The 12,529-nt window shown below is 48.5% G+C and overlaps 1 protein-coding gene across 2 annotated transcripts in view; it reads right to left on the bottom strand.

The window, feature by feature from the left end:
• Window positions 1-12,529, bottom strand: part of bcor (BCL6 corepressor) — a 39,039-nt gene that overhangs the window by 3,063 nt on the left and 23,447 nt on the right. For both annotated transcript variants that reach the window (XM_087804796.1, XM_087804797.1), the window contains 4 exons: window positions 12,144-12,460; window positions 9,871-10,164; window positions 3,422-3,588; window positions 1,506-1,651 (listed from right to left, as the gene is read on the bottom strand). In XM_087804796.1, the coding sequence (XP_087660922.1) occupies window positions 1,506-1,651; window positions 3,422-3,588; window positions 9,871-10,164; window positions 12,144-12,460 (924 nt within the window). The remainder of the gene's footprint in view (window positions 1-1,505; window positions 1,652-3,421; window positions 3,589-9,870; window positions 10,165-12,143; window positions 12,461-12,529) is intronic.

Below are 12,529 nucleotides of genomic sequence, written 5' to 3'. Positions count from 1 at the left end.
TTTAGTCCCGGCACACAAAGGGAGTCCGCTTTCTCTCCGTGCAAACACGCTCGGGCGTTGCCTGGCAACCGCGGCGAAGCAGGCCGAGGAGACACGAACCCCCGGCGGGGCTGAAACTCCCCCGTCTAACAGGTGGTCGAGGGGGGAGGAGGGGGGGAGGCAGAGACTGGGAGGATCTACCGGGGGGACTTGAAAACAACAGGTTGCTCGGAGGTCACAGCCGAGAAAGAACAGCAAGAGAGAGAGAGGGGAGCCAAGAGCAGGCCCGCCCGGGAGAGAGCAGTGCTGACTGGGATGTTTCGACATCTTCGCCCCACCTTGAGGCTCCCCTCGATCCCCCTCCTGACGCCCGTGCGCGCTGACTCACGAGTTCTGGGCCAGGAGTGTAAGACGAGCCTGGACTTGGCCGCTCAATAATTCATTTAACCTCACGATTGATTCCATCCATACAGAGTCAAAACACCCGGTTTAAAGAAAAATATTTCTAGAAAATATATATATATTGATTTGTCTTGATTTTTCCGGATCATTTCAAGCGTTATTTAACTAGTTAAAGCAATATATAACTATTTATTATAGCAAAGACAGTGATCTCTACTCACCAGTTTTACATTTATTCACACTTTATCAAGTGAGGAAATGTAATTTCTAGACTTATGAAACCTATTATAAGATGGCTTAACTTAAACCTTAGATGAATCGATAACTTTTCTAATATTAAGCACAATTCTTTTGATGCGAATATCTTCAATTTTGGTCACATTAATGTGAGACAAAATTCTGAATTGACATAAAAGGTTTGGTTTGTAAACAGAACAACAAACCATTTATTGTTTTTGATGAATAATAAATCTTTATCTGGGTTATAAAATCTTATATGGCTTTTCAGATATGATTGCCACAGATTATTAAAAAAGAAAAAAATCCAATAGTAAACTAGTGTTTTTGGTTGAAGGACGGCAAACTCAATGAGTGACGGCAACTCAAGAGGCAGAAAATTCGGAAATTAAAACACTCTTTAACCAGATTTACAACGCCAAATATTGTCACACAACTCAAGTGTTCGGTCAGATCGGCTTCCCAGGTTACACCACAACTTTCCTTTTACTAAGATGTAAACAAAATGGTTCAAGTTTGGATGTTTTTGCTTCAGAGTGAAGGTGAATTTGATCATTCTGAGGCATCGGAGCATCTTCTGTTTCAACACTAACATGGACACACAACTACACAACACTCCTGCCTTTAATGAAAACGACTGGAGGATTTTTAACCGAACAACTGTGTCGATCCCAACACTGAAGCCACGTGTCCTTAAAATCCAATATAAAAACCTTTAAGAATCCCGTCATGTTGTTGCAGCCAGAAAATATTTAGAAACCAAAAAAGCGTGCTAATGAATCCGGGGCTCTGAGAGAAAGAGCGTGAAGATGGAGGATGTAACTAATGAGTCTCTCGCTCGCACATAAACACGCTCGACAGCTGTGCACAGCAGAGCGGCTTCTCACCGTTCAGGAAGCGCTCCATGTTGTCGCTGTGGGTCATCTTGAGGAGACCTCGGCCCGAGTACGTGGCCAGGGTGGGATCCGCGCCGTAGGACAGCAGGACTCGGACCACGTCCAGATGGTCGTTCTCGACTGCATCGTGAATCGGCCTGGGGAGGAACATATTTTCTTCATTAGTCCTGTTCACCGGGTATATTTCCAAGTTATACTTTCAATATCTGTCCGTTTTTAAGTCTGAGGTGATGGATTTAATTTATTTTACACATTTACAACTAGAAACGCTTACTCCTGGACTTATATTATTCACTTTTCTGCCAGTTGACAAGTCAGTGTCCAGGTGTTTTAAGTTGCTGTGATAGGACTTGAAAGTACCAGAAAAAGACCTTAAAACATATACATGTATATCTCTAACTAATATAAATCACTTTCAGACTCATTTTCTAATCAAAGAAACACTATTGCGTTGCACTGTTCTCTTTTCGTCTCACTCCCTCTCAGTAAACTCATCACTGCAAGGCATTTCACAAGAACAAACTTTCCTTATCCCGTTTTCAGAAATGCTTTTCATTTTTGTAGTTTCACTGATGTTTCATGAGATAATGTTGACGTATTAAGAACCCTCAGGGTTCAGGCAGAATTTCAGGGGTCACTGCAATGACCGGGTTCTCTGCTGTTAAGTTTTCTATGTTAAATATTCCTTGTGAAGGTACAGCAAATGTAAATAGTCTAAAAAGAGTTAATAAGTTCCATCTTCAAGCCAAAACGCACATTCAGCAGTTTCTGAGCCACTCAACGGTCCATCAATCACTTACTACACTTGGACGTCACCGTCGTAAAGTTACTTATTAAATGAGTGCAAGTGCTGTGTCATGTTGCCGTTAACTCGGGCGTTAACTACCCATATTTTCAAATCTTTTTTTATTGGAAGACATGATACACAAAAAACAACTAGTAATTAAGAAATACAGGTGAGATGTTAAATGATAAAGTTGGTGGAGAGATATTATCATATAATAACGAGATTTTGTGACAATATTAGACAGAAAGCATCTTCCAAATAAGAAATAAGATTTTGCCACTTTTTAAAAAAACTCTTCCATGTTACCCATTATAGTATACTTTATTTTTGTTTAATAAAAATGGACTACAATGAGCATCTGTGAAATGTATGGCCGATAGATGTATTTCCACCAAAGCTAGCAAAGAGCTAAAAGCTATAATGTCTACACATGGTTAGCCAAATACAGTCTACCGAACACATTTCGTAGTAGTAAAGCAATGTGCTATAAATGGTAGTCATAAAAGCGTTAAAATCATAATTTTGAGCAAAATATTAAGTTTATAATTTACTTATTAAGAGTTGAATTGTTAGTTGAAAGGACTGTTTATGTCAAATTTAAAGAATATCCCTAAAAGTATATAATATATACTAATATTTAGCTACATTTCTGAGTCAGTTCGGTACAAAGAATGAAGATTCTAGTTTAATTTAAGTGTCAGTTAACCCTTAAATAGCCCAAATGTTGGTGGAGATCCGGTTCATATATCAGTTATGTTCGCCGGTAGATGTTTCTTTGAACTTTTACGCTGAAACACTTCCACACAAAAATGAAATCAATATCACTTTTGTGTTGGATACGGGTATGAATGAAGGTTCACGGTTTAATAAAGCTCCTATTCAGGCAGTTGCACAGCTTCCTGCAAAGACCCCCCACTGTACATTTTAATAGCACTGAAATTAAAGCTGCTCTCATTTAGTCCAGTCGTTTAATTTGCCTTTTAACGCACGTGCAGACCAGAGGCAGAATGCTAGCAGGAGGACGACCTCCTGACCTTGTGGGGGAAAATTGATATTGAGTCGGATTCGAGGAAATAATCGGTAAAAAAAAAAAATTCTCCGAGAGGAGATTAAAGTCTACCTGGTGCCGTCCTGAGCGCTGCAGTTGATGTCGGCGCCGTAATCCAGCAGGTGTTGCACGATGGTGAGCCAGCCTCGCGCGCAGGCCTCGTGGAGGGCACAGTAGCCGGCGTAGTCCCGGTGGTTCACCTCGCACACCCGGTTCTCCAGACAGTACAGCACCACCTCCTGCAGGGGGGGGACACCAATAGGTGAGTGTTTGGGGGACAATCCAGGGTTTGATGTTTACATTTCCATGGAACGAAGACGTGCGTCGCCATCTGACAAAAACACAAATAAATACGCCGTCGCCACGGAGGAGCCGTCACGGCTTGTCAAGGAAAAGTGACTCAACGCCGCTCGCCGTGCCAGACTCGGCTGCCGCCGCACGTACGAGTGTGTCTGGACGCGGCCGAGGCAAGCGAAGGAGCCATTGTTGCGCTCGAAACATGGACACAATGGGAGCCAGGAAAAGGGATTCCAAAGAGGCTCCGGAGGGACTCGAGTTTTAAAGCTTTAGCAGATCATTTTAAGAATGTAAAAACAGGGATTTGAAAAAAAAAAAGAAATTTAAAGAGCGGTGTAAGTGCTTCTTTCCTGCTGACACTAAATTGTCGGGAGCAACAATTTAAGTATAATTTCATTTAAGTAGCTGGATTTATTTGGATTTTACGGCGGTAGAATTGTGTAATGAGCGATTTTGTACGCTACGATATCTCACATGAGTTTATGACGATGTAGTAATTATTTAAATAAAAAAAACCCACAATAAAGAGCAGGTTTTAACTTTATTACGAGGTAATAACTGTTAGACGCGAATCAACGTCAAATTAAGATGATGAATTTGAAATTTTTCACAACAACAATAAAATACTTATGAAAAACTACACGACTCATCCCCGACACCACTCTCTTGTCATCCCACCCCCTCTCAGCGACCGCATCACTGCAGCTGCATGCACATTTTCTCATGACACATCATTAGAAAGATAGTTTTTTCCTGCCCTTAAAAAACGAGTTGAATTATTTCAACTGCACAGATTGTTGCAGAGTTGTATTGAGAATGTGTGATATTAGGTGCAGGTGAATCTGGTCTGTGTTTAGAAAAAAGCTCTGAATCACTTTAAAATCCTTCTGGGGCGACAGGTTTGTCAATAATGGGGTGAAAAAGGGAGGTCGGTTCCAGCAGTATAGAGTCACTGATTGTTTTATGAGCGTGTTATTCAGGAGAAACATCCCACAGTGCTGTTAAACCAACAGGAAATCCTTCTAAACTCAAGACCGACAACAGTGTTTCAGGGGTTCAAAAACAGAGGCCGCCCCGAAAAGTGAGCCAGCCTCACAAAGTGACAGTTCTCCGCAACCACTTCCAAATAGTTTAATTCATCAGCCCGGGAGACTCGTGGACTTGGACACACTCGTACGCCGGTGTTCTAATAGTCCGGCGCCAGGAGCCGCTGATCGGAACCTGGGGAATAACTTCGAACTTCCATTTCTATGCTAATTCCAGCCCCGCGTCTGGTCCCCGTGTTTATCTCTCGCCCGTTCTGTGTATCTTAGCGCGAGGAAAAGAAGAAGAAGAAGAAGAAGAAGAAGAGGGGGGGAAGGAGAGATGAGCGGAGGGCGGGAGGACAGATGACGGATAGATGAATCTGTGGATCCCATCTTCCCGGGGCCCCGGAGTCGAAGCCCGAGCTGATAATAACAAGGGACGAAAAGGGAGGGGGTGCGAGAAAACAGTAGTGACGGGGAAAGAAGCGAGGGAATGGGAGTGTGGAGTGATGAAAGGAGGAGGAGGAGGAGGAGTGGCTGCTGCTCCAACTGGTTTTTTTTTCCGATCGCTGCCAGCATTCCGTTTGCCTGCTGGAGAGAGATTCAGGAGCCGGGGCCCGGCCTCTGGGGGATTCCACTCGCCGCCGCCACTGTATATGTGTGTGTGTCGGTGCGAGTGTGGGTCTTCGGTGTGTGCAGTTGTTGTGCGCAATGACACGCTTGTGTGTGTGTGTGTGTGTGGATGTGTGTGTGTGTAGGAGGTGTAGCGCTAAACCTCCAGAGCCGTGTTTAATATCGCTGGGAGAGAGCGAGGAGCTTAGCACGAGAGCCCCGGCTTCCCGCCAGACACACACACACACACACAACACACACTCCTGCTCAGTATAATGAGACACTACCCCCCCCCCTCCACCATCCCTCGCTCCCGTCCTCCTCTCTCTCTCTCCCTCCGTCCTCTAATCTGCCTCTCTAGTGCTTCCCTGCGCTCGCCTGCAATCAATGCATCACTTAGACATTTAACCCCTCGCGGCGCCCGCACGTGCACGCGCCCACATGAACCCCGTGTGGAGGCGACCCACGAGCCCGGTCGGTCGGTCCGAGCCCGTGGGCGCTGCTACCTGCCCCGACAGGCGCAACGTGTGGATGTTTGCGCGAGCATTAGCGTGGCGGTGAGCGGATGCGCCGCCAACGACAGCTGATCCCAGTTAATCCGGCACCGTCAGACGCACACGTGCACGCTCCTGTGCACGCTCCTGTGCACGCTCCTGTGCACGCTCCTGGGGTGTTTGTTTTTTTTTAAAACCACGTCCGGGTTGAGGGACGTGAAAGCAGACGCTTGTCGTGTTCGACACACACGATAATCTCGTGTGCGACGGGAGACGGAAAGTAGTTTCCTATGCCTATCCTGTGTTGTACTTTCCAGGGTGTCCCCCCCCCTGCCTCCCACGGTCGGACGATAAGTTTCCGTTATATCGTTCCGGTGGTAAATGTTATCGCGCGACTCCACCGGTTGTGTGTCGGTTGAAGATGCCAATGTGTGCGTCAGTCATTGAGTAACACGACTTATTTCAAAGTAGGGCCCAGGGGCCATTTTTGGCCATTGAGTATATTTGAAGCGGCCCTCAACTGCGATACTGTAAAATCCCCTGAAATATAAAATTAATTTCAACGCTAATGTTTCACGTCAAATCAAAATGTTATGAATTAATTTGTAACTTTCATATTAAAAAAAAAAGAAAATAAATTGTTTTGTGTTGGTAAAGGTCAGTTTCATTCAAATATGCTCTTTTTTTAAATACTATAATATTTATAATGTCTTAAATTAGTAACTTAAAAATGCAAGGTTCTACTGCTGTTGCTGAGTGTGATCTACTCTCATGGGTCACAATTGTCGATAAAAAAAAGTTGATTTTGTGTAGACGAAAGGTGCTGACATTTAACCTATTGGCAGGGAATTTAATTCCTGAAAACCAAACGATTCCAACTAACCAGTTTTTGGTTGGCTTTTAGTTTTTGTTATATGCCCAAACTGTAAGATTTTAAACAGTCTTTCTGGCACCCCCTAGCGTCACAATAGTGTAAATGCCATTTAACGATTTGTACACTCGTTTAAAACACCAGACGAAGACATTACTTTTTACGCTCAAGTCTACCGGTGAAGAAGTCAAACAAATCACCGTGTCAGAGGTCAAGTCAGTTACCTTAAATTGAAGTTTACCAACTTTACGAGGAGGAGGAGGAGGCGGAGCATCCATTTTATCCACAATTACCTGAACACGCGCTCGAGAGGCAGACGTGACTCGCGGAGGTGAAAACAAACGACGGAGTGAACCTTGAGTTGATCTGAAAATTTCAAGGGGCAGGACTGAGGGGCCCCCGAGCGCCGACGAGAGAGAGAGAGAGAGAGAGAGAGAGAGAGAGAGAGAGAGAGAGAGAAAGAGAGAGAGAAAGAGAGAGAGAAAGAGAGAGAGAGACGGATGAAGACATCCGCAGCATCTCTCCTCATTACCATTTCAAATGCTCAGCGAGCGCGTCAGACGAGGGAGAGCGAGAGAGAATGAAAGCGGAGCGAGGGAGGAAGAGAGAGAGCGAGAGAGCGAGAGAGAGAGAGAGAGAGAAAGAGAGAGAGAAGCGCTTTCATGTGCAGAGGCTCGGATCGCAAAACTAAACGAACATGAAATATGCACAGTGTCGGCCCGGGCGCGGGGAAAGGCAAAGTAGCTGCGCGCGCACGCACGTGTGTGTGTGTGTGTGTGTGTGTGTGTGTGTGTGTGTGTGTGTGGGGGTGTGTGTGTGTGTGTGTGTGTTTTTTTTAATGCAACCGGTTGCTTGTTTGTAGTAAAATTTGCGTGTTTGTAGTAGATTTGCGCGTGTTCACGTCCGCGGCGGCAGCGAGCGTGTCGAGATGTCACTCCGCGGAAAAAAAGTGTCAAGACGTCTGTTCTTGTCGGGTCATTACTCCAGGGCGCGTGTGCGTGTGTAACCGTGCGCGCCTGGTAATCAGCATGCGGAGCGGTGTGTGTGTGCGTGCGTGCGTCTCTCTCGAGCCCGCGTATCTCTCTGCCTGCGTGTGATAAGCCCTGAGCTCGCGGCGCTGAAACACCAGCGTGAGACAAGCGCGTCTACAGGCGAGTGTGTGTGTCTGTGTGTGTGTGTGTGTGTGTGTGTGGCACATTTTTTGCACACCCGGAGCGGGCGTGTGTGTGTGTGCGTCTAAGCCGAAGTGTGCGTGTGTGTGCGCCACTGCGAGTGTGTGTGGCACATTTTTTTGCACACCCCGAGCGGGTGTGTGCGTCTAAGCCGAAGTGTGTGTGTGTGTGCGCGTGTGTGCGTGTGTGTGTGTGCGGGAGCCCCAAGGGTCTGCCCCGGGCTTATCACACACAGGCAGTGAGAGACGAGCTTCCTGAGAGAGGGAGAGAAAAGAGGGAGGGAGGGAGGGAGGGGAAGGCGGGGGTGTTGTTTGCGCAGCGGTCAGCGCCTTGTTTGTGTAGTCTCAGGTTCTCTCCCTCCCCCCTCTCCCCCCCCCGCCCCCCCTCCACATGCGGAGCGCAGGAAGGGGAAAAAAGAGTGGAAGAAGGAGAGGGAGGGGAGGGAAAGAAAAAAAAAAAAACGTTTGCGAGAAATGCATAAATCAGAGAGACGAGCCAGCTTCTCTCCACGCACGGTTGACTGAACCCTGCTGCTGCGCTGCACCCTGAGTGTGCGCGCGCGTGCGTGCGTGTGTGCGCGCGTGTGTGTCTGCGAGAGCGAGAGGAAAAGGGAAAAAAAAAACAGCCGCCACTGCTAACCACAGTCACCACGGCACATTAGAGGCCATTAGAACGCGATTATACTCCCAGTGCTTACCTCTCGTTCACACCCGCGAGCCGCGCGAGGACCGACGCGCACGCGCGTCCACGAGAAACTAGATAATCAACAACAAAAAGGGTGTTGTGTGGGGTTTACTCCGGGCACTCCGGTTTCCTCCCACAGTCCAAAAAAAACATACAGAAGTTAAATTAAACTTAAAATTGTCCGTCGCTATGAGTGTGTGTGTGAATGGGCGTCCTCTCCAGGGTGTCCCCTCGCCTCTCGCCCGAGGAAACTGGGACACACGGGAATACGCCGCAGAAAATGGAGGGATATTTATGTGAAGATAAAAAAAATGATCAAGAGAATCCGAGAGACACAACAATGCTCGAGTGGCATTAAAAACAAAAAAACACTTGGATCAATAAATCAATTTGTAAAAAAAAAAAAAAAAAAATCTGTCAACAAGGGGAAGCGCGAGCGTTTAGAGCCACTAACTGAGACATGGGGGGAGGGAAGGAGGGAGTGGGTGAGGAGGGGGGAGACAGACGACCATCCAACTTTAATTAAAAGCTTCCTGAGCGACGGGAAAGACGCGAGAGCGGAAAGATTTCGGTCGGAAAACACACCGCGACGCATCCTTTTTTTTCTTCTGGTGTGTGCGGAGGGAGCGAGAGGCGAACGATTGGCAGCGACACACAAAGACGCGAGGGGGAGTGTGTGCGTGTGAGGGGGGAGTGTGTGCGTGTGTGTGAGGGGGGGAGTGTGTGTGTGTGTATGTGTGTGTGTGGTGGGACTCCCGATGCTAGAGAGCGAGCATCAGTCTCCGTATAATGATCCCACCGATCCCTCACGCTGTCTGCGCGCGCACACACACACACACGCCGCCGAGCGAGGGTGCGCGTGCGTGCGTGTGCGTGCGAGGCGCTGTCTGCGTGTGTGTCACACTTCGCCTCACGGAAAATTAATGAGATGTGAGAGCGAGGCGAGGGGGGAGGGAGGGGAGTGAAGGGGGGAGAGGGGGGAGAGAGAGGGGGGTGACAATCTGAGTCACAAAGAGAGGAAGAGAACGAGCGCTGAGAGGAAAGAGAGGGAGGAGGGAGGGAGGGAGCGGAAACCTGCGAGAGGCAGACACGCAGAGGAGAGAGAGAGAGAGAGAGGAGAGGAAAGAAAGGAGAGGAAGAGCAGGACAGATGCTAGACGAGGACGAGATAGAGGAAGACAATTCGAAGCGTGTCTGCCAGGATCGTGGTGGGGGGGGGGTGTTGGGGGTGAGAGGGGGGAGGAGGGGGGGGGGGGGAGAAAATGAGCTCAATTTGGGAGGAGAGAAAGCAAAGAGTCGAACGAGGTGATGAAGTGAGAGCGTGGGGGAGATAAGTGAGGAGGATAATGCGAGCGGAGCCCATTTACCTCGTATCCGAGCCGCGCCGCTCGCTGGAGCAGCGTCTCCCCGGCGTTCTTGTTCACGATCAGCCGCCGGGCCTCGGGCGGGATCGGGCGCACGGCGGACGGCTCGGCGGGGGGCGTCCGCTGCGGCCCCGCCGGCTCCGGGGCGGCGGCGGCGACGCGCTCCGCTCGGCCGTTCGCCTGCGGCTGCAGGGTGGGCGGACAGAGCGCGGCGGGGGAGCAAGGCTTGACTGGAGAGCCGGGATAATGATTAGGAGAGGCAGCTCTCTTCCTCGGAGCCCCGCGCGGCTCGCTCAGCTGTGGAGGGAGAGAGAGAGAGAGAGAGAGAGTGTTACGGTCGCATGCCACGGAGCAGACGCGCACGGGACTGAAGGGCACACGCGCGCACGATAACGACCCCGGCGACACCTCCGCGTTGACATGTCACACCACAGGAAAATATCAACACTTTAGGTAAAAAAGGAGGGTGTCATCTGCATGACACTCGGAGTAGAGCATTTGACACATATTTGAGGAATCTTAGAAAACCCTGGTGGATGTTTCAGGGATCACATCATGAATAAGAAACACTTTTCACCTAATATTTGATCGTATCTGTATAATTGGATAACATTTTTAGCATTTGAAATAACACAGATGGGACGACAGATGGCAGTAGCATTTCAAAACATGCTCGACACAGGAGGCTCGAGAAATAAAGCGAAGCAGTTCTTTAAAATCTTTCAAAAGATTAGTGGATCAGATGATCAACCGGTTAATTCTAAGCTCCTTGGCAGGGGTATTAATCTTTAAAAACAAAATGACGAAACATAATCAAGAGCTAAACAAAGACCTGACATTGGCGTGGCAATAAGACAACAAAAAAGTATAATTTCTGTACTAGGGTTCGATGTGTTTTCTTTAATTAAAAGATGGTATTTTATATGAAGTAGCCTTTTTTTTTAAGATTACTTCACAGAAACTACTTGATTACTTAAGTGAAACGTGAACTACACCATTTATTTTACTGTTTTTATATGAAAGGTCGTGAATATAATACCGACATTAAACTGTGGGACAAAAAGAGTCGCCTCTAAACTAGATCACAGGCTAAACATAGCAAACTGACTTTTTTTTACATCAGTTTTATCGTCATTGGATCATCCAAGTTTATCTTAAGTTATCATCTTTATAAATCACAAAATTAATATGAACATGATTCCACAGTAATGTGGGCCGCCATATTGGATTATTTGGCGGGTTAGATTTGGATCTTGACATTTCTAAAAGGTGCATTTGTTGTCGTTTGTCGCCACCAGACCAGATAAAAAAATGCAGCACAGGGGCATATTTATGCTTTTTCAAAAATGGAAAAACCGGAAAGTTCTCGGCGGCGCCAGTACAGAACCTTCCACTGCCGCTGGAAACCCGTCGCTCACCCAAAACTGGTTTTCACAGGACTGTATTGTGCCGTCGGTTAATCACAAATGTTTTTCTTTCTGCACAGGCATGTCATTAAAAGTCTTAAATAAAGTGGAACTTTACACGGAAGTTCTCCTCGTGACGTCCCATGAATTATTATCATTTTTTAAAAATAGACAGACACGGCGCACCAACTGTTCACGCCCGGAAACACGGGCAGGTTGGCACGCCGCTTTTCTCGAGCCGCCAAACCAACAGAGCCCTGCGAGCGCAGCACAGGAGAGAGAGAGCGAGCTGCCCGACTGTGTGTTTGCGTAGCGCCTGCCCTCTCAGTGGAATTTCCATGTCTGAGCAGCTGTCAGGCTGAGGAGGAGCAGGGGAGGAGGGCGCCGCGGCCAAAAAAACGACTCGCCTTCCTTTTTTTTTTTTCCCCTCAATTTTATCCTGTGCTCATTTTTTCCCCCCAGTCTTTTGAACTTGTACACCCGACCGTGGCTGCCACATTCCTTGCTCAGTGCGTGTGTGTGTGCATGTGTGTGCATGTGTGTGTGTGTGTGTGTGTGTGTGCCTGAGGCACTAGTACAATGTATAATTGCTCCAGGGTTTTGTTGTTATGTCAGGAATGCTCACAAACACATAGACACTTTGAGTCCTGGCAAGCGTCGGCGACACAAAATAGCGGCGATGACACAGGTTCGACAATTAAGGCGCCGAGACGCAAGGCACGCATGCGGGCGCTCTCTCTCCGCAGGGAGTCGCCGAGGTCACGGGGAGGTCAACATCGTAAACATTGCTTCCTTCCGCAACCCGCTCCTCGCTGCATAATCGGAGGCGCCGACAGGCATACGGAAACGGACTCGCCCGTCAACACTCACCTTGTCGCTGTCGGCCGGTCCCAGATGATCGGCGGCGGAGCGGCGGTCCGGGCTGTTTGACGCCGCCGCCGCCTCCTTCTTCCTCTCTCTCTCCCGCTGGCTGGTGTGCTTGGTCTTGCACGGCCGCTTGCCCTTGGGCTTGTCACCGTCGCCGTAGCGATGGGGCTTGAGGGGAGGCGTATCCCCGGGCGACGGCTCCGGCGAGGGAGGGCCCCGCCTGGGCTCCTTGAGGCCACGGTCGCCCGGGTAGAATCCCGGTGCGTGCACCCTGTCCTTCAGCGGGTTGGGGGCGAGGGGGGCGGCGACGGCGGCGACCCCTGCGTAGGAGAGAGGAAGAGTGAGTGGCTGAACTCGCCGCGGGGGGAGGATGGGAGGGATTGCAAGGC

The sequence above is a fragment of the Callionymus lyra genome, chromosome 12, assembly GCF_982586985.1.
Source record: "Callionymus lyra chromosome 12, fCalLyr1.hap1.1, whole genome shotgun sequence".
In the NCBI taxonomy this organism is placed as follows: Eukaryota; Metazoa; Chordata; class Actinopteri; order Syngnathiformes; family Callionymidae; genus Callionymus; species Callionymus lyra.
This window is presented reverse-complemented; position numbering and strand designations above follow the sequence as displayed.